At 37.1% G+C, this 23794-nt stretch overlaps 1 protein-coding gene across 18 annotated transcripts in view; it reads left to right on the top strand.

Moving 5' to 3' along the window:
• Positions 1 to 23794, top strand: part of LOC6036908 (disco-interacting protein 2) — a 179581-nt gene that overhangs the window by 136306 nt on the left and 19481 nt on the right. For 6 of the 18 annotated variants that reach the window (XM_038255677.1, XM_038255675.1, XM_038255683.1 and 3 more), the window contains exons 2-4: positions 632 to 3865; positions 12981 to 13058; positions 18343 to 18639. In XM_038255677.1, the coding sequence (XP_038111605.1) occupies positions 754 to 3865; positions 12981 to 13058; positions 18343 to 18639 (3487 nt within the window). In that variant the 5' untranslated portion in view covers positions 632 to 753. The remainder of the gene's footprint in view (positions 1 to 631; positions 3866 to 12980; positions 13059 to 18342; positions 18640 to 23794) is intronic. The other 12 variants (XM_038255690.1, XM_038255687.1, XM_038255686.1 and 9 more) reach the window with 5 other exon arrangements.

Below are 23794 nucleotides of genomic sequence, written 5' to 3'. Positions count from 1 at the left end.
AGCAGCACAATATAAACACATTGTGTAAAATTGGTTTCCTCTAATTACCGTACAAGCTATGTGTCTGGGATTAGCTTTTTTCGTGCATCCAAATCCGGTCCGACGCTACAATACCTCTCTAATCAAATAATTATTCAATTTGTTCCAATTTGAACTGTTACATCATGAACACCTCTCTCCTCCTCCTCCTCCCGCATCGAAGTTATCGTGTTGAGCTTTTCATCGATTCGCCAGTCTGTCTGATTTATTACCACGGCTGGTTAAGCTTCAGGTGAATTTCTGTTGCGAAAAAAAGGTACAACTAGTAATAAGTCCGCCCCCCATTCGTAACATGCGTGCAAAGTTCGCGCTTTCCTGCGTTTCAAGTTCGAGGTTTCCGAACATGTGTTCAACGCGCATGTAGTACAAGGTCACTACGAGCGTTCCACAAAACGAGGAAGGAAATCTGCTATCGGAGCATTTGTGCGTGGATTAGCATAATTGAGCCCCGACTAACGGTCCAAAGCGCGTCAAAACTATTCCGAAACCGGTTCGAGGTGTGTGCATGCTCATCGTCGACGATCCTCTTGAATGGCACTTCATCAACACCCGATGGGGTGAGTGTCATTAACATTTCCCGTTCCCTTTCTAGATCACCGCTCGGCACGACGACGACGACGACAGGTAGTAGTGGAGGCTGCAGCCAGGGGCTCGGCCACCATGACTAGGTGTGAAATTCAATACTACACGGTGTGACTGGGACGGGGTGTCAACATGAAACCGATCACGTTCGAATCGATCCGGAATCTGCTGAAAACCAAAAAGCAGAAAAAAGACAAATCCAGCATCGATCAGAGCTTCAAGCGGAGCGATTCGTTCAAGCGGATCAGCATCCGGAAGAGCTACCTCGAGCGGGGCCGGAAACGCAATGCGGCGGCAGTGCTGCGAAGTTCCACCAAGAACAACTTGGTCAACATCACCGAGTTTGAGGACCAGGCCAAGCTGGTCAAGCAGCCGGAAAAGGTAGGGAAAGCTTCAGGTAGTGGCAAAAATGAGTCCGCAAGTAGCTCGAAAGATCCCCGACCGATCCACGAGCTGTCGTTCGAGGAGAAGCTCGAGTCCAACGATGCTTCGCTGGACGAGAAGATCCGTGCACTGCAGGAGATCAACGATCGCTACATTAGCGAGAACCAAAACCTTGTCGAGCAAAGCTTCGAGTCTACCAAGCAGGTCGAGAAGATCAAGATCAAGAAACCACCGAGACCCTCGAAGCAGGGCATCAAGAAGCCACGCGAACCCGAACCCACCTCTACCGTCAATGATCTCAAATCGAAGAGCACGGAATCGCTCAACACACTTCCACCGAACGAGCCGCTCGATCCGAACAGCCGCGCCAAAAACATATCCCACGTAAACATCAACGCGGCGGACGTGATCCCCGAAGAAGACGAAAGTACCATATACTCCTACGAGCCGGAAAGCCAAACCAACACCCGCAGAACGGACGATGCCGACGACAAGTCCTTCTACAGCATCAGTACCTTCACGATCGAGAGCAACACCCTGAACAACACCAACCTCTCCTCGAAAAAGTCCTTCCGCAGCAGCTTCAGCACAGCCGCCCCCACCAAGGAACTCCCCACGCTCGTAACCATCAAAACGTACTGCGAGCCCAACTCGTCCGTACAATCCACCACGCACGTCAACGAAAAGTACCTGGAAACCAGCTTCGACAGCTACCCGGAGAACACTCTCCCGAAAGATGTCCCCAAGCTCATCGTCCCCAAATCATCCAGCCTCAGCAAATCAATCCCCAAGGCCAGTATCGAAACCAAAACCTCTTCGCTGAAGGACGTTCGGCCGAAGATCAACACGCAAACGTTCAAGATGATCCGCAGCAAGTCGCGCGAAGGGATCGTCATCCGGATCCCCGCGATCGACCCGCCCGACACGCTGGACAAGACTGAACTGGGCAAAGAAGACGGGGCGGACAATCTGAACCGTCAGCTCAGCAACGACTCGGCGCTGGATCTGATCGACGTGGACATCAAGGTGGACGAGAAGGACATGCAGTGCAGCACGGTGGAGCTGAAGAACCAAAAGAACAAGTACAAAAAGAAGGTTAAGAAGAGTGCGGGGAAGACGGCAACGTTGGATATCGAGGACTGTCGAAATCATACGTTCAAAAGCCACGAGAACTTTGAGCTGGAACGGGGGAGTTGCTCGAAGGAACGGGTCGAGCCCAAGTTTATCTTTCCGAGCAATTACTTTGAGGAGGAGAACAACATATTCTACGATCAGACGGTGTACGACGAAACGGAGTTGCCTCCGTCGCCGGAGAACAGCATTCCGTACGCGTTACGGATCAAGGAGAATCCATTCACGAAGAACAAGGAGTTTTACTCGATCAATACGGGGCGGATATGGAAGCAGCTGAATTTGGGTCAGGAAGAGGATTTGTCGATTCTTTCAGCCGCTCCGCGGCTACCCGTTCCCAAAACCAAGAACGAATCGTTCAAGTCGATGTCCTCTCGGGATTCCGGCTTCAGCTTGACGCTAACAAAGCCGAAGAATCTGTTCCGTAGGAAGTCGAAGAAAGCGACTCTGCTCCAGCGGAGGAAACCGAAGCTGGCGGTCAGCAAAGACGGCTACTTCAAGCGAGTGATGGTCGTCCAGCGGAACTCTTCCAAAAGGAAACGATCGATGCGGAAAGCGCGGATGCAAAGCAAAGACATCTTCCGCGAGCTGTACGATGAAAACTGGGTCAAACTGGGTGACGAAAGTGAGGAACCTCCGGCGCCGGATTTCGCCCGGGATTTTGAAAATTTCTGCAACAACCGGCGCTACAACCAGGAAATGCACGACCTAGAAGCGTTCTACGAGGAACATCTCAAAAGACTACGGCATTACTACATCCAGAAGAAGAAGATGAACGAGGCAGCGATCAAGGAGTTCTACCGAGATTACAACGGAGAGGAGCTCGAGGATGACAACGACTACTACGATTCCTTTATAGCAACCCGCAACGAAACGATCCGCTTCAAGAACAACATCCAGAAAAAGTACTTTCAGGAAAAGGAAGCGGAAACGTCGCTGGAGTTTATGTTTCCGCATCCGGACAAGCGGAAAGCTGCAGCTGGAGCCGGTGGCAAGCAAAAAGCAGGCAAAGCCGCCCCCAAAAAGCACCTATTCCACGAGGTTCGCCCATTCGGAAGCGCTGTGGAACCACTAAGCGGGTTGGAACTGTGCGACGATGTCTCGGAAGTGGGCCACGAGCAACTGCGCAAATTTCGACGACCTTCGGACGTAAACTTTCAACTTCTAGCATCGCCAATAGTGAAAGCAGTTGAACATCGTGCCGCGACATCAACGCTGGATGTGAGCTCGGATCAGCTGAAGAACGGCAAGAAGCAACAAGAAGGTCAAGTGCACGAGATCTCGCTGGCGAACGTGTTTCCGTCCGTGGACGGGAAACCGGCTAAATCTTCCGGCGGCGTCAACCAAGCGCAAGAAGAAGACGATGACGACGATGACGAAGAGTTCAGTGAAAATGAATTTCTAATTAATAGTATCGGGGAAAACTTGTACTGCTTGCGGTGCGACAAGGTGAACAGTGATTGCGAATGTTACGATGACACGACGGAAACGGCCAATGACAACAGCAACGGCAATGACGAAGAAGAAGAAGAAGGGGAGGACGGTCGGGGTGCGGGGACGACCGGCGAGGGGGAGGAACTAGATGACGACGATGAAAATTATTGTGATGTGTACGACGGCAACGATATCAATATTGTGCACGTGAATCATAAGAAAAAAGTGAAGAGGAAAAAATCGAAAAAGCGAGTCCGGAAAAACCATTCAACCTTGCGGCGCGGCAACTACTGGGGTAAGTTTGGATCGCGTGGATCGTGATCGACGACTTTGTGGTGTGTGCGTGTTTTTAAGGGGGTGGTCCGAGAAAAAACGGAAGTGTCGCTTTATGGTTTAATTTTGGCGCTAGCTGTGATAAGGTGTACTTTCGATTAGTCGCTTTTGGCGAATTGATTAAAGAATGAAAGTGAAATCTATTACTGCATCGAGGTGGTGAGTTCGTTTCTCTATGCCATGAATTGAGGGGAGGAAACGCCTTTACTTTTGAGCGATTGGCTTTGAGTGCATCGATATACGTTCTTTCTTTCCGGAAAATAAATCACTTAAAAACCACTTGGAATTTCTCTTAATCTTTCTTTTTTTTTGTGAATGTCTAGATTTCAAATATTGAAAAATAAACTATGTATCAGTAACTGGGCGTTGTTTAACTGGGCTGCTTTTTAACTGGGCGCTAGATAACTGGGCCGTAGCCCAGTTAAAAAGCAGACAAACGTCAAAAAACCAAAACAAATCAAAATGACCGAGGGGTTTATGGATGCAAAAATCATATTCAATAAATAAAAAAACTTTTTTCAAACTTTTGCTTAATTTCAAGTTACAATTAAAGAAATATGAAAAGTAAGCATTGTAAATAAATTTGAGTAACTTTTATTTTTATATTTCATCTGGAAAATATTATGCATCGGTGGTCCCCTCGTTATTTATTGTTCAGCCCAGTTAACGAGCAACATTCGGTGACTGGGCTACGTTCTTAGCCCAGTTACCGAACAACTACTGTATAACAAACATGCCTTTTTTATGAATGTAAAATTTTGTTTAAATAATTAGGACTCATTTTAAGGTATAACGGAAAGCCCTCTTCGACTCGAGTTTTTAGAATTACCTTTATGAAAAAATCACGTAAAAAGTTAATTATTTGTGGTGAAGATGGAAAATAGATTAAAAATCAGAAATTTGTCAATGGATTTTAGTGGACAACGATTTTGGTAACCAAAATATTCACACATAACTTTGGTATTCACGGTATTTTCCTTAATGCTGCTTCCAAAAATTCGAGTCGAGGCTCCTGCTTCCAAAAATTCGAGTCCGAGTCAAATTGAAAATGTAAGCTAATTTTGTGAAAATTGACAAACTGTTTTGTCTCTAATGTATTGTTTTAAATTCCGTACAGAATGTTCAAAAAAAAATTCATAAAAATGTCTCATATTAAAATGGCATGACGCTTTCTTCCAAGATTTTCTTAAATGTTTAAACATTTTACAGTTTTAACTTTTGCATCAAACAATGTTTTACCATATGTTTAATACTAAGAAAGAAACTTCTTGAAAAAACACTCGACTCTCTTTTTGTTAATATCGGAGGGAACCTTGAGATATATATTTTTTTTCATAATGATTATTGCACTCGATTGTAATACATATTTTGAATGTGATTTCTCGACTCATGATCAAGATTTCTTTAGAGCAAGATTTTTTTAACCTGTTGAAATTTTTGATGTTTTATCATTTTATATTTTTAAATCGTTTAATTTTTTTAGAAATAAAATTGTTTATTTTTTAAATTTCAAATCAATTTTTTGAAATAAAAATTCTCAACTTTCATATTTTTTTTTAAATTTTGTAATTTTATTTTTTTTATTTTCTACAGATTTTGAAATTTTAAAATTCTTGGAACATTAAAAATTTGTAAAATTATCAAAATCGTAAAATTTTAAATTTTTAAATTTTTAATATTTTGAAAAGTTTAAATTTAAATTTTTGGAATTTAAGAACTTTATAAAAACAAATAATATTTATAATATTTTCTAATCAAGAGTTAGATTAGAAAATATTTTTTTAGAATAAAAAAAAATGGATTTTTAAAACTTAAAAAAATTTCTAATTGTTTTATTGGAATTTTTTAAAGCTGTGATTTTTTTTAATTTTGATTGCTTCAGGATTTTTGAAATTTTTGAATTTGTTATCTCATTTTTCATTTCATTTCCAAACATTCCTACAAAGATTCTAACCGAGTTTAAAAGTAATAATATTGGAAGTGGGTTGACAAAAACTTTCAAAAATATTTGTACCAGCCTTATTGGACTTTTGAAAAATAAAATCTAGATTTTGTCTTTCAAAAAATGTCGTGCACTTCTCATAAAATTTCGAATAACATTCTAAGCTTCTAAATAATAAATTTTACGTGTTACTGAAACTCAACTCAGGAATATACAGTGAGTCAAATATTTGTCCGTACCCCCGTGCGGAAAATGTTTGTGATATAAAAGTACATAAAATGCGACTAAAATGCCATGTTTTATACATCAATCGACGCGGCAGAATGTCCTCTTTAAGACACTGTCATTGGATTTGCAAAAAACTTTTTCTTAAAAAATACAAAAATAGTTTACTGAAAAAAGTCAAAAAAAGAGGTCAAATAATTGTCCGTACCCCTAGTAAAAGTACAAAATCTGATCGATTTAAGTGAATTTATTTATGAAATGTTGTTTCTGTGTCAAATACTAGTACCTCTAGCCAGTTTGTGACTACTTTGAACTTTAGATAACTTTGTTTAGTTAGTTCATATTAAAAATTGGTTTTAAATTTAGTTTTTTTAAGTAAAACTTATCAAAATATTAGTTTATAAACAACCATTTTTATAAAATTGCTATTTTATGTTGTAAGAGTCTCTATTGAACAAGTTTCAACAAGATTTGTTCAAAATATACATTGTTTTCATCTTTTTTATTGACATTTTCGACCAAAAATACTGTTTCGGAACAATACCGTTTAACAATCCGGATTGTCCCGGAACCGGTTTAACCCCTCGGGGGGAAATTTTGTGATGGTCAGATAGAGGACGAAAAAACCCACCTCTTGCAATTTGAAGCATCCAATTTCGCCCAGTCCCTAGCCTGAAATTTGAAATTTTCAAATTCCCCAAGCAAAACATTCTGACCCAGGACGGTACAGAAATTCTCAGCACGGAGAGTGAAAATTTCAAATTTCAGACTAGGGACTCGTAATCGGGTTGTAGTGGACGAAATTGGATGCTTCAAATTGCAAGAGGTGGGTTTTTTCGTCCTCTATCTGACCACCACAAAATTTCCCCCCGAGGGGTTAAACCGGTTCCGGGACAATCCGGATTGTTAAACGGTATTGTTCCGAAACAGTATTTTTGGTCGAAAAATGTCAATAAAAAAGATGAAAACAATGTATATTTTGAACAAATCTTGTTGAAACTTGTTCAATAGAGACTCTTACAACATAAAATAGCAATTTTATAAAAATGGTTGTTTATAAACTAATGTTTTGATAAGTTTTACTTAAAAAAACTAAATTTAAAACCAATTTTTAATATAAACTAACTAAACAAAGTTATCAGAAGTTCAAAGTTGTCACAAACTGGCTAGAGGTACTAGTATTTGACACAGAAACAACATTTCATAAATAAATTCACTTAAATCGATCAGATTTTGTACTTTTACTAGGGGTACGGACAATTATTTGACCTCTTTTTATGACTTTTTTCAGTAAACTATTTTTGTATTTTTTAAGAAAAGTTTTTTGTAAATCCAATGACAGTGTCTTAAAGAGGACATTCTGCCGCGTCGATTGATATATAAAACATGGCACTTTAGTCGCATTTTATGTACTTTTATATCACAAACATTTTCCGTACGGGGGGGTACGGACAAATATTTGACTCACTGTATTCAATGGAGCATTTCCATTCGAGCAGTTTTTGCCTTGTTCTACAATGTATTTCTTATGGAGCGAACTGTCAAAAACTGCTCGACAGCGGGTGCTCCATTGAAATGAATCTAACAAGTCAAAAAATTACTCTCAAAAATATAAATTTCCTACGCATTTTCGTATTTTTTAACAATTTTAAATCAAAGACAGTAGTATTGACACTGATTTGAAAAATGTCTTCAAATTCAGAGGCGTTCTCGAATGCTCGAGAATCAGTTCATGTAGTTTAGTGTAAAGTCTGCAGTTGAATTTCATGATTTTTAATATCACGATTCGTTAGCTCATCATTGTTTGGAAAGAAAGTTCCAAAGTAACCTAATTGACCTACAATTCCCGCAAACGTCTCCGTTGTTCCAACAAGTTCTACAGCTATCCCCCGCCCTACAGAGCAACAGTTGGCTCGTTCCAGCACCGACACCAAGTCATTGTCCGTCCATACAGCGTTTATGGCTTACTTGTCATCACCCAAACCAGCCCCAAGCTTCTAATAGCTCCCAGAGGCGTTGTCGTCGTTAGCATGTTTTAATTGATTCGAGTTGAGCCCGGCGCTCGGCGAGAAAGTTAAACCGGTCATCGGCTGGGAGCGAGTAAAGTCGTCGCCTTAATTACTACAGTTATTGCCCATGCCCACCAACGAACGAAGAACGCGGCAATCATCTACTCTCTTCGACGGTCACCTCTCTTCTGGAGGTCTGTTTTGAAGAAAACGGTAAGAAGGCAAGACCTTGCCCGAGACCTTTGCACGCTAAAACAAAAGGACGGTTTGTTACAAGGTTAAGCCTAGTCGTGAGATTTTTTTGTAGGTTACCACGCGAAGAATGTACAACTGTTTTCATTTTCTCACCTCCCGGTGGAATGACGACTATGACGTCGTTGCTGGTGGTGGTAATAACCAGAAACAACACGATCATCCCATGCAACCCAGGTCGTCTGCGGCGCTTAACGGTGCAATAGTTGATTACCATTGTTTACAGAAGTGGGGGGTTCAAGACGAAGACATCATCTTATTTAGCTGTTTGGATTATTATGGTCATCGCCGACGTGCGCGGACCTTGGATATGGCTTTATTTGTTAGCTCATCGCAATTCCAATTCCAGAGCATGTCTATAATTAAATTCTTGACCGTGGTGGACCATGGCAGTAAACTAACATTGTTTGAGGTTCACGACTCGATCCCACACGGAACAGTAGCGAGGTAGCATCTCTGGAGGTTTATGGAGATGAAGCTGTGGCTTTGACATTCTCGAAAGGTCAGCGAAGGAATGACTTCAATAGACAGTATGCTTGGAACATTACTAGAAGATGGCATTAGAAATTTAATCAAGGATTAGATACTCATTCTAAGTAGTTGAACTATATGATTTTGAAGAAATAGATACAAAAAAAATAACAGTACTTTACTTTGCAAAATGTAAAAAAAAACTAATCGCATTCTGTTTTAGTCAGATTAGTTCCAAAAAATCTGCTCATCTTCCACTTCCACTGATGACTAGTTCAGCAGTGTCTTGTCTACAGGAAGCTCTCTGAACTAGATTTTCGCCCCTCTGTGCCGTTGCCAGACTGCTGTCATCGACGCCGAGGTGGAAGCATGCAGTCTGGGCCATCCACCGAAATTGGATACGTTCCAATTGGGTGGAATCTGGTCTGGCTGCAGCATCCGTTCGTTCGTTCGAAGCTGTTGAAAAATTTGCCAAATTAATCTTGTAATAATTTCCCAGCGTACCCCCCGAGAGCACACCGGCTTTGGCGTTTTAGTAAAGTTATTCGCCATCTGGCCAACGATGAGTCGTTAAGCATCATCCATTCAGCATGGCTTGAGAGCGTCATGATGAGGAAAATCAGATGTTTTGCTTGCTTGAGGAAGAGGAAAACGCAATGGTGACCGTGGAATTTAGAAATCGGCGAATAATGTTTTTCTGGACAATGATGAAGTGATTAGTTGAATGTCGACGCCAGTTTGAATGGATGAGTTTGTCATTTGCGGCCTCTCTTCAAATGTTTGCCGAAGAAAGATATTCAAACCACTTTTATTCCTATTATTTGCTACTTTTCGCAAGAAAGAGCCATCACCTGTCCAGACTCGTTTATCCGAAGCCTCGATCATCTAAAGATTTGATTATCCAAGTTCTTCCCTTTTTGAACATATTTTTTCCTTATTACAGAATAATCCAGAGGATGATTTATTTGTGTTTTCTTTTGGCGATCTTTCGTGCACGAGAGAGGAGAGCACTGATCCCTTCCGATGTTTTCTCTTGATTAGCGTCAAAAGAAAATCTTTTGATGATTATTCTTCCATCGCTGGTCTTAGGAAATGCATGGCAAAAGATTCTTCCAAATCACAAATACGAAATTAAAAATGTCAATAAACAAATTGCGATTATGTTAGTTCCAAAAAAAAGTCATTTTGCATATTTTGTTTGTTCCAAGGTTGTTATCATCGATATTATCGTCTAACGATAACGATAATGTTTATTGTTATCGTCGAAAATTTAGATAATTCTTTCGGCGATAATCTTATCGCCTATAACGGACGATAACTCGTTTTAATCTTTCTAAAATCGACCTAATTCCACCATATCATGTTATATTTTCAATGCTTTCACTAAGTATAAAAATTCTTAAAATCCAGTAAGTTTCAAAGTATAAACACTGAAAAAAAATATATTTTTTCAACAATACTCAAATTTTCAAAATTTAAACATTGATACCAAACGAAGCAAAATTGAGTTTGCTTTTTCATTTTATTAAAGTTTTTTTTAATACCCTATTTTTTCGAAAATACTCAAATTTCCAAAATTAGCAAAATTTGCAATACGGGTTTCAAACGAAGCGATTTTTTTAATGGAAGATACTTTAATTCTCACAAAATACCATTTTTTTTCGAAAGAACTCATAATTTAAAATATTGGTATCAAACGAAGCGAAATTTTGTACTTTCCCATAACATTACTACCGGTTAGCGGGTATTGGATTGGACCACACAAACACACACACACACAAACGTAGCGAAATTTTGTATGCTTTTTCACTTATTACAGTTTTTTTTTTTTTGTTAAAAACATATATTTTAACAAAATACCGTATTTTTCGAAAATACTAAAATATGTCAAAATTTGCAATATGCATATAAAACGAAACGAAATTTGGTATGCTTTTTCACCTTATTAAAGTTTTTTGGAAAATACACAAAATGTTCACAAAATACCGTATTTGATTCGAAAATACGAAACAAAAAAAAACAATACAAAGCGATATGTTGTATGCACTTTTTAAAGTTGTTTTTGTTGAAAACTACATTTTTCACAAAATTTTGAAAACTTTAGAATTTCCGAAAAATACAGTATTTTGTGATAATTTTAGTATTTTCCAAAAAAAAACTTTAAAAAAGAGAAAAAGAATACAAAGTTGCGCTTGGTTTGATACCCATATTTTGAATGATAAATATTTGAGCACTTTCGAAAAAATATAACATTTTGTGAAAATTTCAGTATTTTCCCAAAAAGGCTCCAATCATTTGAAAATACACAAAAAAATCCGTTCAGGCCTTGCAAAGAATGAAAATGACTAGGGTTTTTTTAAGTTCTACCCAACTGATCATCATTTTTCATTATTAAAAAGTGAAATTTGTGCTTTTTGAAAAAAATATTTTGAGATTTTTAAAATTATGACTTGGGCTAAATATTTTTTAAGAGTGTAACTATTTTTTTTCTGAATAGTCCTAATCATAACCTACATCTTTACCGAAGACACCAAAATCGATCAGAAAATTCAATTTTTCGAATGTTTTGAACGCACTTTTCCATGGACAGCCCTAAAATTCGTATGGAAACTTGTATGAAGAAACTAATGATGCAAAATGGCTCATTTTGATTTCTTAAAATCGATGGAAATTTTCATGCAAATCAAAAATATAAAAATTCAAATAAGTATTTTTTGGCAAACTTTAAAGAAAACTACTCAATAGTAAAACCAACAATAATTTGGTAAATTTCTTACTCAAAAGAACTTTTAAGACGAAAGAAAAGTTTCCAACATTGACCCAACACACCTCGGGCAGTTTGTCCAACGCCTAGTTACTTCAACTCGTTACAAATATTGCTCAAGCCAACGGCAATCTGCGTAAACAACTATTACCAGCACCAGGGACGTAACGTTTACCCAACATGTCCACTTTGAGATAATGAGTGACAGTCGCCGTATAGAACAGTATTATCATGTCATTAGTTTGCACTGCACCTTGAAAAAACGACAAATCAGTGACAAATTTGAACTTTTGAAGGTGAATTGACTAGAGTCGTGCATTTTATCAAACGAATATTAGTGACGAAATGGGCAGAATTTTACTGAGGAACATAAAGATAAACGTGTTGTGCTATCTTTTCACTGATAATGGGAATTGCACCCATTTGAATCACTTTGTTTGGTAAACATTTCAATGTTAACAATGAATAAATCATGGTTCTATTTGTAGTTCATTCACTTTTCGTAGTTGAATGTTCTTGAATTAAAAAAATATAGCTCTAACAATGATTCATACCTAGATCAGTTTGCCTCAAAAGTGCTCAAACAAAGTATCTGACTCGATTTTATTATGCTCTGCAAATCGCATACTAATTTTCTAACGCAAACATATTCCGCCTTCCTCGCAAATCAATCCACCTACTCGCACACAAATATTCCAATCAAATCACCACTCTCGATGCTCGTCTCGTATAATCGTCCAATAAATCCTTCCAACTGCCTGGCTGGCTGCCTGCCGGGGTCACGTGTTGAGTCACACCAGAACACACGCTAAATGAGAACGCTCCGCAAGAAATTTAAATTGGCGCGGCGCAGATTTCCGCCGATTTGAAAGTGAAATTGCATTCGCAAATCCGCCAATTTTGTGCCAAGCCCCTCTCCGATGACACATGTTGACAGCTGTGAATTGAATACGATTTTTTTTCGAAATTAGACTTTGAAATTGGAATCTGTTCCGACTCGGTTGTAACTCATATTTCGCGTTCACCCACATATTTGAGGAGTGGAGTCTTAGACAAAAGAATTTGGTTCTGTTAAGTTTGTAGCAAACTCGTCTGGATATCTCTTGTTTCACCAGATTCTTACAGCGAAGCGTTTTATTTATGCAAATCTCGTTCTAATTCAAGCCGAACCTCGTCTGGATAGCACATTTTCACACCGTTAAGAACACATTTTCATTCTGGCAATTTATAACGAATACGTTATCGTTTGTCTTGGCGGTCGTTAAATGAATCAACTTTATTGACGTAATTGGTGCCATCAAATTGGATGTCGCACAGTTTGATTTAAATCATTTGAATGACAAAACAAAACGTTGACTGAATATTAAAAATACTATAGTTGCTCATAAATCTCCCCTTCTTCTTCTAATTTCAGGCGACATCACACAGAAAGGATACGAGAAAAAGAGAACGCGACTGTTGCAGCCATATTTAGCCAAAAATGCACAACAAGGTGAGGAATGCGTGCTAAACGTAAACAAATCTTACTGTTAGTAAAAGTTACTTGATAGTTTAAAACTCCGTAACTCTTACCAGCATAATTTCAATATTGGGTCGAACAATTCTAAGAAAAAAAGTCGTTGGAGATTATTAAAGGGACGCAAGCTTCATTTCGCTGTACGGACAAGTGATGACATCATTTTATTATTTTCCATTTTTGGTTAACAGGAGTCGAAATCCTGTTTGTATGCAATAAAGAAGCTGTAGTCAGGCGACGGAGATACATGACTGAATTAAGATCAGGAGAAAGTTTCTCAATTTGCAGTTAATTTTGACTCACGTAACTTTTAGTATATTTTACAATCTTGGTTTTCTGAAACCAAACAAAAATTTCTCTGAGACATCGAACAATATTTTTTATTTCTGATTTGGCTGAAACTTAACATTTATTTTTTCTATTAACATAGAAGCCATTTTGGCAACAGTCTATATTAGGGTGGGTATGTTTTTCAAAAAGTTCTGGGATCAAGTCTTAGTATGGTTCCCCTTGTAGGGCATGCCCATAGGGACTTTCATGCCAAATATCAGCTCATTTGGTTGTAAACTGGCTGCGCGCATCAGGGTTAAAGTTTACATGGGAATTACTATGGGAAATTTGAACTTTTTGTTCAAACGCTCCTACAGGTCTGGGAAAATCACGCGCAAACTTCTGGTATGGTCAAACCTATGGCGTCGCGGTGTTCATCAAACTTTCATAGCATGCTAAGGAAAATTTGATGCTTTTTCAGGGAAAACCGTTGATTCCGGAGACATCGGATTGTTTGCCGATGCGCCAGGTCTAGGGACAACGAATCCATATCCTCTCTTCGGGAAAAGTGTTCTCCAGACCATTCCCCTTAGGTTTGACCATACCACATGTTGGCGCGTGATTTTCCCAGACCTGTAGGAGCGTTTGAACAAAAAGTTAAAATTTCCCATAGTAATTCCCACACAGCTAAAAATGTAGTAATCCAGCTGCGTGTAAAAGACCCGGGTGTAAAATAAATATTGCATTATTGTATGCAATTTTATGTAATTTTACACCCTGAAATGTGTAGCCCATCAGTATGGGAAACCTACTTGACCGAAATGTCAAGCCTCTATATGCGTTTATCCTCACAGCTTTACATCGGTCTGATGGCCGAGTGGGCTAAGGTGCCAGGCCTTACTGATGGTGCTGGGTTTGAATCTCGTCGGTTGCAACTTTTTTTTGTGTTTGCAAAAATTGTACATGCAGTGTGTAATATTAAGTGTTTATTTTGACGAAGGTGATGTGCATGCTTTTGCATGCGATTTTACCATCGGATTTTTTGCTGTGCATGTAAACTTTAACCCTCCTGCACGCAGCCAGTTTATAACCAAATGAGATGATATTTGGCATGAAAGTCCCTATGAGCATGCCCTACAAGGGGAACCGTACTAAAACTTGATCCGAGAACTTTTTGAAAAACGTACCCACCCTAGTCTATATATAAATGCTATGACATTTGTCATTTTTTCATTTGCCATATCTTTTGCAGTGTTGAAGATATGGACTACTGATAAATAGTTAGACTCATTTTTTTATGTGTAAAAATGCCTGTAAAAATGATGGTATGGTTTTTTCGACAAAAATGCCTGTTTTAAGTTTGGCACTATCAATATTTATTGACTTTTTTTTCAAAAATAATAATTTCTGACAAGATGTTTTAAAAAGTCTTTAATTATTGATTTTCTTAGAAAGTTTATCTTTTAGTATAAGTCATGATCATGCTTGACCATGTCTGGAATTTAGAAAGATCAGAAAATTTCCTAAAATTAGCTTGAATCATCTCCATTGCAAAAACAAAGCTATGAAATTTTTAAAATCTTTTCAATAAAAAATATTTTAAATCGTTTAAGTAAGAAAAACAATTAAAATGGACAGAAGTCGCCGATTTTTTACCTTTTTCGATTGATTTATATTGTTGGTCAAAGGCAAAGTACAGTTTCTGCATACTAAAAAATTCTTTGTAGATTTGCTTTGGGGAAGCATGAATTGAGAATTTCTGTTCAAAAATATTGGCATAAATTAAATTTAAAAAATTAAAATGCTTTATTTTCACACAAAACAAATCAAGCTGCGTTTTGAAAAATATCGAATACATTGTTTTTAAATGGCTTTTTAAATGCCAGATTTGTATAGTATGTGTTGCTTTCTTTACAGAAAACTTTGTACTAAAAGCTGTATTTTTGATGTAGTGTCAATTCGGAAATTCGACAAGAGTTTGCTCGTTTCAGAAACGTGCTTGTTGTAATGTTTGTGTCATATTGGTCATGTCTGTAACATAAACCATTACACCTTTTCTCACGAATTATTGTATAGTTTTAAAATTAAATATTTGGACTCCTAATTTCATCTTTTTCAATCATTTTAAGAGTATTTTTTCAATATTTGAGAAGGGCATAACATTACTGCCTTCTTGAGTAAATTTTCTAAACTTCGCATAATGAATGCATTTCTTTGTACATTTGTATGGCGCAGAACAATTCATTTTTTTTATTTGAAATATTTTAAATTCATGAATTGTATTTGTCAAGATAGAATGTAAAACAAAAATATAAAAAATCTTTTATATTTTTTTTTTAGTTTTTCTGTTGTTTAAAAAAATTAGAACTGAGCTATAAATAACCGAAGCGTGCTAAAATTCAATTCAATTTTGACTTTGTCTGTTGCCTTTGCAATTTCTTCAGCATTTATTTGATACGATTACATTTGACACAGTTATACCATTCAACGAAACGAGATTCAACATAGCAGAGTTCGATATGAATTTTAACAAAACATCGTGAAAAATTGCCCAAAAAGTTCCCAATACTAAATAGTAGCTTATCAAATAAGTTCCACACAACATTTTTTACAATTCCGAAAAACATCCTTTGAATGGAATTTTAAGTCCAATTCACTGGTAAAATCAAAACAATACTGGAAAGTATAACTTTTCAACACAAGTGCTGAAAAGTTCACCTTTTCAGCACCCATTTCAGTGCTGAAAAGTAGATCTTTTCAACACTTTATCGAAAAGTATCACTTTTCGAAACTTTTATTTTTAGTAGAGAAAAGTTGGCCTTTTCGTCGTGCGAGAATGACAGGAAAAGTAAATAGTTTCACAACGGATTTGCAAAATAGTAGTTTATGCAACAAGTTGCAAAAAGAGGATTTTTTTCAGCACGAGTCGTACATTTATCCAACGAGGTTCACCGAGTTGGATAAATACGACGAGTGCTGAAAAAATCAAGTTTTGCAACGAGTTCCATACAACATTTTTTAAAATTCTGAAAACACCTATTGAGTGAAATTTTAAGTCAAATTTTCTTGTATTTTTTCAATAAATCGTTTAAATGAAAAAAAATTGAAAAGTGTTACTTTTCGAAACAAGTGCTGAAAAGTTCAACTTTTCAGCACCCATTTCAGTGCTGAAAAGTAGAACTTTTCAGCATTTATTTTGAAAAGTGTTGCTATTCGATTCTTTTATTTTTGGTACAGAAAAGTAGGCTATTTCGTCGTTCAAGAATGACAGAAAAAGTAAGTAGTTTCACGACGGAATTGCAAAAAGGTAATACTCTTATTCTGCCCACCATTGAAAAAACGGCTAATATCCACTTTTGGCAAAAACGAGATATTAGCACCAGGTGGTAGAGGATGTTCCAACGCATCTCCTGGAACTTGAATTTCACTAAAATAGTGTTTAGACTTGGCTGCCGATGTGAAAAACCAAACGGCTAATATGCCACTCTTATGGGAAATTGCCTTGACAGAGATTTTTTGACAAACTCTAAAACGCGTTTTTCTCGGAATACTTGATTTGGCATAATAGCCGAATTTTCAATTATGGGCAGTATTGTCGCACTACTTTTTGGAAAACAAAAATATGTTTACAAGTATAACTTTCTCTGCACGAAATCTGTGTACATAAATAGTGGTTAGTAAATAGTAAATAGTAAAAATAACACAAACATATTCGACTTTGAGAGATATTTACAAAACTTTGACATTTGCCAATGTAACATGAAAAGTTACAATATACTAAACAATTTTACGATTGATTTCACTTGTTTTCAATGTAATGTTAATACATATAATAATTTAATAATTAAAAAACTGCTTGAAAAAGTTTTTTTTTTCTATACAAAAAGTTCTTTAGATTACATCGATCAATCATCTCTCGACTAGAGAGTAAGTAATCTATAATCACAAGTATACTTCCGAGCAATTCCGTAGAAGGAAGCGCGGCAATTATCAGAAAAGTGGAAAATTGCTTCAACATTAGACGCGTGTGTGTCTGTAGCTCCGCGACCCACGTGACTTGTGTCCATATGCCACTACCCATCAATTACCCGCCGCCTCCCCTAAACTGGCGCAATAAGACCGGGAGAGGTGTTCAAAAAGAGTTCATGCTCACATGGCGATAAAAATGGCGCCGACACACCGGGCCTCTTTGGGGTGGTTGACGCACGCGGAAGAAATTCACTTTTTCCTCACCTGTGAGGATGATAATTATGATATTTGTTCGCCGGAATGAAATTGAAGCTTGCGTCCCTCGTAATCTCCTCCTGATAGTACAGAAAAAAAGCGAAGAAGCAGAAGGTTGTCGACCGACCGTTTAGGAAAATTGGCGCTCCTCGACGGCACGCGTAATGTCAGAGCATTTATCTGGATTATGGCACAGGCGACTCGGCGTCGTCGTCGTCGGAGTCGCGAAGTGCGCGCTGATTGAGTAGAAGTAGTTATCATGATTAGTTTGTAGTTTCGTCGTCGTCGTGGTGGTGGTGACTGTAGCGAATAATGTTAGCAATGTTGTAGAGTAGTAGCTCACCTCTGGATGTATCTATCTATATTGTGTAATCGCCGGTAGCAGATGAGTCGTTCTCTGGGAAATCTATAGATTTGAAACTTGGTTTTTTCCACTTTAAAACCCATTAGCATCCTGTGCAATTTTTTTTTGACAGGAATTCAATATGATCTTTTATTTACTCTCAAAATTTACCGTAACATGTAATTTATCTTATTTAACGTAATTATAGCCAATGCAATTTTTATTTTAAGTTTTCGTTACAAAATCGCTTCCATTTTTTAAATCTATTTAAAAATTTTTAATTTTCCAAAAAACTTCAAATTTTGTCAAAATTTTAAAAAAATGGGCTATTAAAAACTTTAACAAATATTAGATTTCCCAGAGAATATCCGCTCTTCTATTTCGCTTGTTGACACCGCTCTATACTAATTTGTGCCTGTCCAGGTGGTGGTGGTGGTGGTGGCAATAATCCAGGCTATGTAAATGACATCCAATCGCACCTGCACCATCCTTCGGCCCAGCAGAAGCAGAACGTCTTTGCCTCCTCCGGCAGTGGTGGCGGAGGAGGGGGCGGAGGAGGAGGAGGCGGTGGTGGTGGTGGAGGTAGTAGGGAACGCAATGACCGCTCCGGAAGTGGTCATCATCACCAGCAACAGCAACAGCATCAGCAACTTCAACAGAACCGAACCCGACGCAGCACCCAGCGAAGGGTCACTCACAATGAGAAACGATACCATTCAGGTTAGCTTTCATTGTAGAACAGAAAAAAATCCCCAACAACACTCAAAAATCAACCTCTCACAATCATCTGGACTTCATCGCGTTGCACATGCGTTCCATTTTACCGCGGCCCACACAGAAGTGGACGATCAAAAATTCAGCTCAGTTCATACATTTGTTAAAAAACGCGCGCGCACTACCTTAAACCGTTAACCTACAACCAAAAAAAAACGCTCGAAAGAAGGACCGACCGTCAATCAAAATGTCGATCATACATTTTTGTTGTTCGCCGTTTCTGTGTTTTTAAAGTTTTGCACGCAAGTCTCTTTCTTTTTTCTGTCGTTGTGTTGTTGTTGCAGCTGCTATGTCGATGTGTATCATTTCTTCGTTGTACTGTAGAGTTTTAATGTGTTTACTCGTTCGTTTTTGTATCGTAGTTTTGTCTCATTAGTATTCGTTGGCTTTTAATTGAAAGAACCGTAGTTTTATGTAGCTTTCAATAGTTGCAACCCAAAATTTAGACCAATTCTTTAAAATCTTAACAAGTTTCATTCTCAAATTGAATAACTCTTCAGATTCTTGCAGGATTGGGTCCGTAAGTTTGACAATTTTGGAATAAGAAGACAACAACTTCCTTGGTTGCTGTGCACCCTTAAAGGGAAAATTAAACTTTTGTCAGCAGTAATGACAGTCAAGGGAGTTTTCCCTTCTTCAAAAAAGGGAAAATTTAATTTTTAAGGGAAATTTCAACTTTTGTCAGTAATTATCACTAGCCAAGAGAGTTTCCCTTTCTTTTAAGAAGGGAACATTCAGCTTTTGTCAGCATTTATCTTAATAAAGGCGAATTCTTAACACTTCACATTTTAAAACTGATCACTTTTTGAAATAAATTACATTCGTAATAAAAAAAACTTTTCTGGGGAATGGGATAAAACCTGTTTAAGGCTCCGTCGGAAGGAAGAACAGCCTCATGAGGCCGAATCTAGAAACGCCGTCCGTAACAACCCTGCAATTGGGGTTAAAATTTCACCAAACTTGTGTCCATGTTGTTTCCGGATTGCCTCTTAACCCAGCTACCATTCATTACTGCGGGTTAAGTAAATATCTTACCAAAAGCTCGGAAATTCGCAAAAAAAAAATTACAGCTTCCACGCCCTTTCCAAACGATGCCCTAGAACTAACCTGGCAGTTCTTCAAAAATAGCACGCAATTATCACTACCAGAAGATCACGCAAGCACGTAGAAGCACACACACACACACACACAACCGTTTTGCACTACCGCGATGAAATTAGTTTTTTTTTAATGAGAAATTGTTAATTGCCAACAAGTTATGCAAAAAGTTACAACGCGTTAGCATAATCACGGTTCTTTTCAACTCACCTGTTAAATGTTGAAATCTTCCCACAAAAAACTTTGCCGAACAAGCTGACAGGACACTCCTCTTTGTTCGACGGTTGAAACTAAAAAGAAATGATTTGCAAAAACCCGCTGTCAAAATGAATCGCATGAACCTGGGAAGGGACAACTGGAAAGGGTTTTTCCAGGCATGAACTTTAATGACAGTGTTGCCAAAGTGGCTTGAAGGAACCAAGAAATCTGCAGAAAAAAATTATAGCTTTATTTCGCTAGTACGGTGTCATCTATAAATGACGATACAATAAATTAAAGAGGTGTGGGCTGGTAACATGGAGTGAAACTTCCGCAGCTGTCATGGAAAACTTCACAGCAGCTTGACAAAAAGTTTAACTCCATGTTGCACTTTTAATTTCTCGATAGGTTCCTGTAGTGTCGTGCTATTTGTAAACACCACTACACATACCATCTTAGTGCCAAATGTTGGATTCCGTTACCTGGGGCGAATCGGGACTACAGTCTGAATAGGGACAGCATATACTACATATGTTTTAGAACACTTAAAAGCATCAAATTTTGAATGAGTGAACACATTTTGTCGCTCTGAATCTGGTCTAACCGAAACCACTTCAAAAAAGCAAAATATTAGACTGCAACATTGCTTGAACTGCTGTCCCAATTCGCCCCAGATGACGGTACCTCTACATGGTTGCTACAGAGAAGCCGAAAAAAAAATCTGCGCCGTCCCAAAACCCAATCATGTTCAGTTGTTTAATTTGCTTATATTTTTGGCTTATAATACCAAAATTTTAGGTCTAAAGAAAAGTATGGTGACAATGACCTTAGCGGGTTGCAGACTGGAGTTCGTCATGTATATACCAAAACGGAACAACACAGTAAAAAATAATATTAAAATAACATCTTTTATGCCAGAAAAATATGTAATTTTCTATCTGAAAATTTGTAAATTTAACATTTTTCTGTTATTATGTCACATTTTCAGTGTAAATTGATTATTACTATTATTTACCTTTATTCAGAAATTCCCCACGAAAACAGCATGCAAAAAACAAATTTGCTTGGATCGGGCTCAGAATTGGACTAAGGGTAATTGAAAGACGCAACTTTTGGTACGCAAATTGGCCGTCCGCACTCGCGTGGTGCATCGGAAAATACCGTTTTTATTTTAAAAAAATCGTTTCTCTGAATTCTGTTAATGAGACTTCATTTTGTTTAGATATGTTCATAAAATTGGTCAAGAGACCAAAAATACAGCATTTTTATTTTTATACAAACATTTCAAGCAAAAGGCCAGTTTTTGAAAACTTCAAACTATTTTTCTTTAAAAGCTCAACTAATCTTCTTTTACGTCCAAGAAAGCTAAAATCGGTTGAAATGGCACAGAGCTACGTTTTTTTTTCTTTTTTTTTTTTTTTTTGAAAAATGTTGTTTTTACGAAAACCGTCGAAAATGATCATTTTTCGGACCACCCTAACACGACGTAGGTCACCCGTAATGGCAAAAAAATAAAGGAGCCAATTTTTCGAATTGTGCTGTTTTCGTGGGGAATAGCTGTTTGATTTTTTCTGCGTAAATATTTTTAGATCTCTGTCTAATGGTTTTTTGAAACTTGTTTGAAACTGTTTCAAAAAAAAACTATAGCTCTCAACTTTAAGGGGTTACATACATGTAGAAAATCTCAAAATTTCATATTACAGAAAATTTATTGAATCCACTAAAAAGATGATTTTCAATCAGTCCTGAAAGTTTCATGAAGATACTGATTTAGATTAAACTGATTTAGAGACGACTTTAAGATCAACATTTTGCCATGCGCAAAGCGAACTGTCAAACTTTGTGAGCGTTTTTCTCTAAACGCCGAGTTCATTTACGGGTGCCACGATATCTCGAGATGGGATGGACCAAATTGGCTGAAATTTGAGGTGAAGACTTGCAAGACATATTCCGTGTGAATGACGAAGCCCGATTTTGAAATTTTGCATTTTGAAAAAATACAAAAATCAAAAACTGACGATTTTTTATATGAAAAACACAGAAATATTTTTATTTATTTTTTTTCAAATATTTTTTTTGAAAATCGGGCTTCGTCATGCACACAGGACCGGTTCAATGAGGCTTCACCAAAATTTTGAGCCGATTTGGTCAAAGCAGTATTGAGATATCGTGGCACCCGTTTTTTGAAACTGCTAACTTCAAATAGCTATATCTCGGCAATTATACAACCAAATGTCTTCAAATTTATTTTGATAATAGTTGAAAATATTTATTTTAATGCCCTTAAAACAGATTTAAAAAAAGTTTAAGTGTGTGCTCATACCAACCTCTGAAATTTTTGCCGATTTACACGTATGTAACCCCTTAAGTCGGTTAATTTGTTGCTGTTCATTTCTGTGTTTGTAGTTGGTAAATTTAAAGCAGCCAAAATAAATACAAATAAAAAAAGTCTAAAAAATATGATATATCGTATTATACAAATGCATAAAAATTCAACCAAATATTTGATCCATTGAGAACATAATTTCCTGGCTTATTAATTGATTGTCTGTGAAAGCTTTCTTCCCTGCAAAAAAAAACAAATTTTCTTTCAAATATAGTTGAATAGCTTAGGGTTTTTTCTCAAAACCTAAACTTAGAAATATATACCCTCCCTGCAGATGAATTGATCTCAGTTGAAAAGTTCTCCAAATCTATGAATTGCAAATGTAACATCCTGGAGAATCCTAGAGGGTAGACTCTTGATTCTTCCAAAACACTGATTGAATTGAACTGAATTGAATTAGTTGTAAAGCAATCTTATAATTTATAACGCTTTATGGAAAAAATGAAGAAAAAATGGCTTGATGTTTGAGCTAATTAGAGTCAAAAAACATAAATTTTAAAATATTTGCAACGAAATTACTTTTTTTATCAAAATAAAATTCTGTCATCTTTTAAGTATGTTTATGTCAGTATTTAATTAGAATTTTTAATGAAAATGATTTAAAAAAAACATGCAAATATATGACTCATAAGCATCTTTAAAATTCAAGTTTGTTCCGCCAGTCAAAAACTTCCAGATCAGAGTGTAGATCAATATGAATGACAAGGAAAAATACATATTTTTGAACAACTTTGCACCTTCTACTTTAATCGATGTGGTTAAAAATTTGTCTCTGAGACTCTCATTTGATTGTGGAATTGGGTAAAGATTTGGGCCAAAATTATTTTTAAAGGTTATCGTTCAACCATGTTTTTAATCTATATTAAAAAAAATTGGCTAGTTTCGATCAAATTTACAAAATTGAGTCAACTGCTTTTAAACTATTGAATCAACTGCTATTTAATCTATTTTGATTACAATCATATTTTGCCATGTTGATGGTTATAAAAAGTTATTTTTTAATTATAAGAGCATAAATTATACTTTTTAACTACGGTCGATTGACACCATTTGAGAGGTAATTTACATTTATATCTACATGATTTAATGTTGTTTAGTAAAGTAGACTACCAACTAAATTAAATTAATATGACTTAATGATTTCCTTAGCAATTATTGGATAATTGGACTAAAATTCATTTATACGGTTCGAATCGCTTACAATCGATTTTCAAACATATTGCACGGCTCATCAAGCTTAGAGTTTATGCCCCAACTAAATAAACCAATAATAGACTGAGTAATAAACCGATCAAAAGCCTCGACCGCGGGTGGTCCCGCGCCGATCGGTCACCACTTGTCGTCTAGATCATCATTCTGTTTAAGCCCCGGTATTTGACTTGGAAGTAGTAGCAGCTGTGCAACGGGCACGATTTCCAG

Source organism: Culex quinquefasciatus, chromosome 2, assembly GCF_015732765.1.
Source record: "Culex quinquefasciatus strain JHB chromosome 2, VPISU_Cqui_1.0_pri_paternal, whole genome shotgun sequence".
In the NCBI taxonomy this organism is placed as follows: domain Eukaryota; kingdom Metazoa; phylum Arthropoda; class Insecta; order Diptera; family Culicidae; genus Culex; species Culex quinquefasciatus.
Note: the sequence above shows the minus strand (reverse complement) of the source record. Positions and strands in the feature narration are given on the sequence as shown.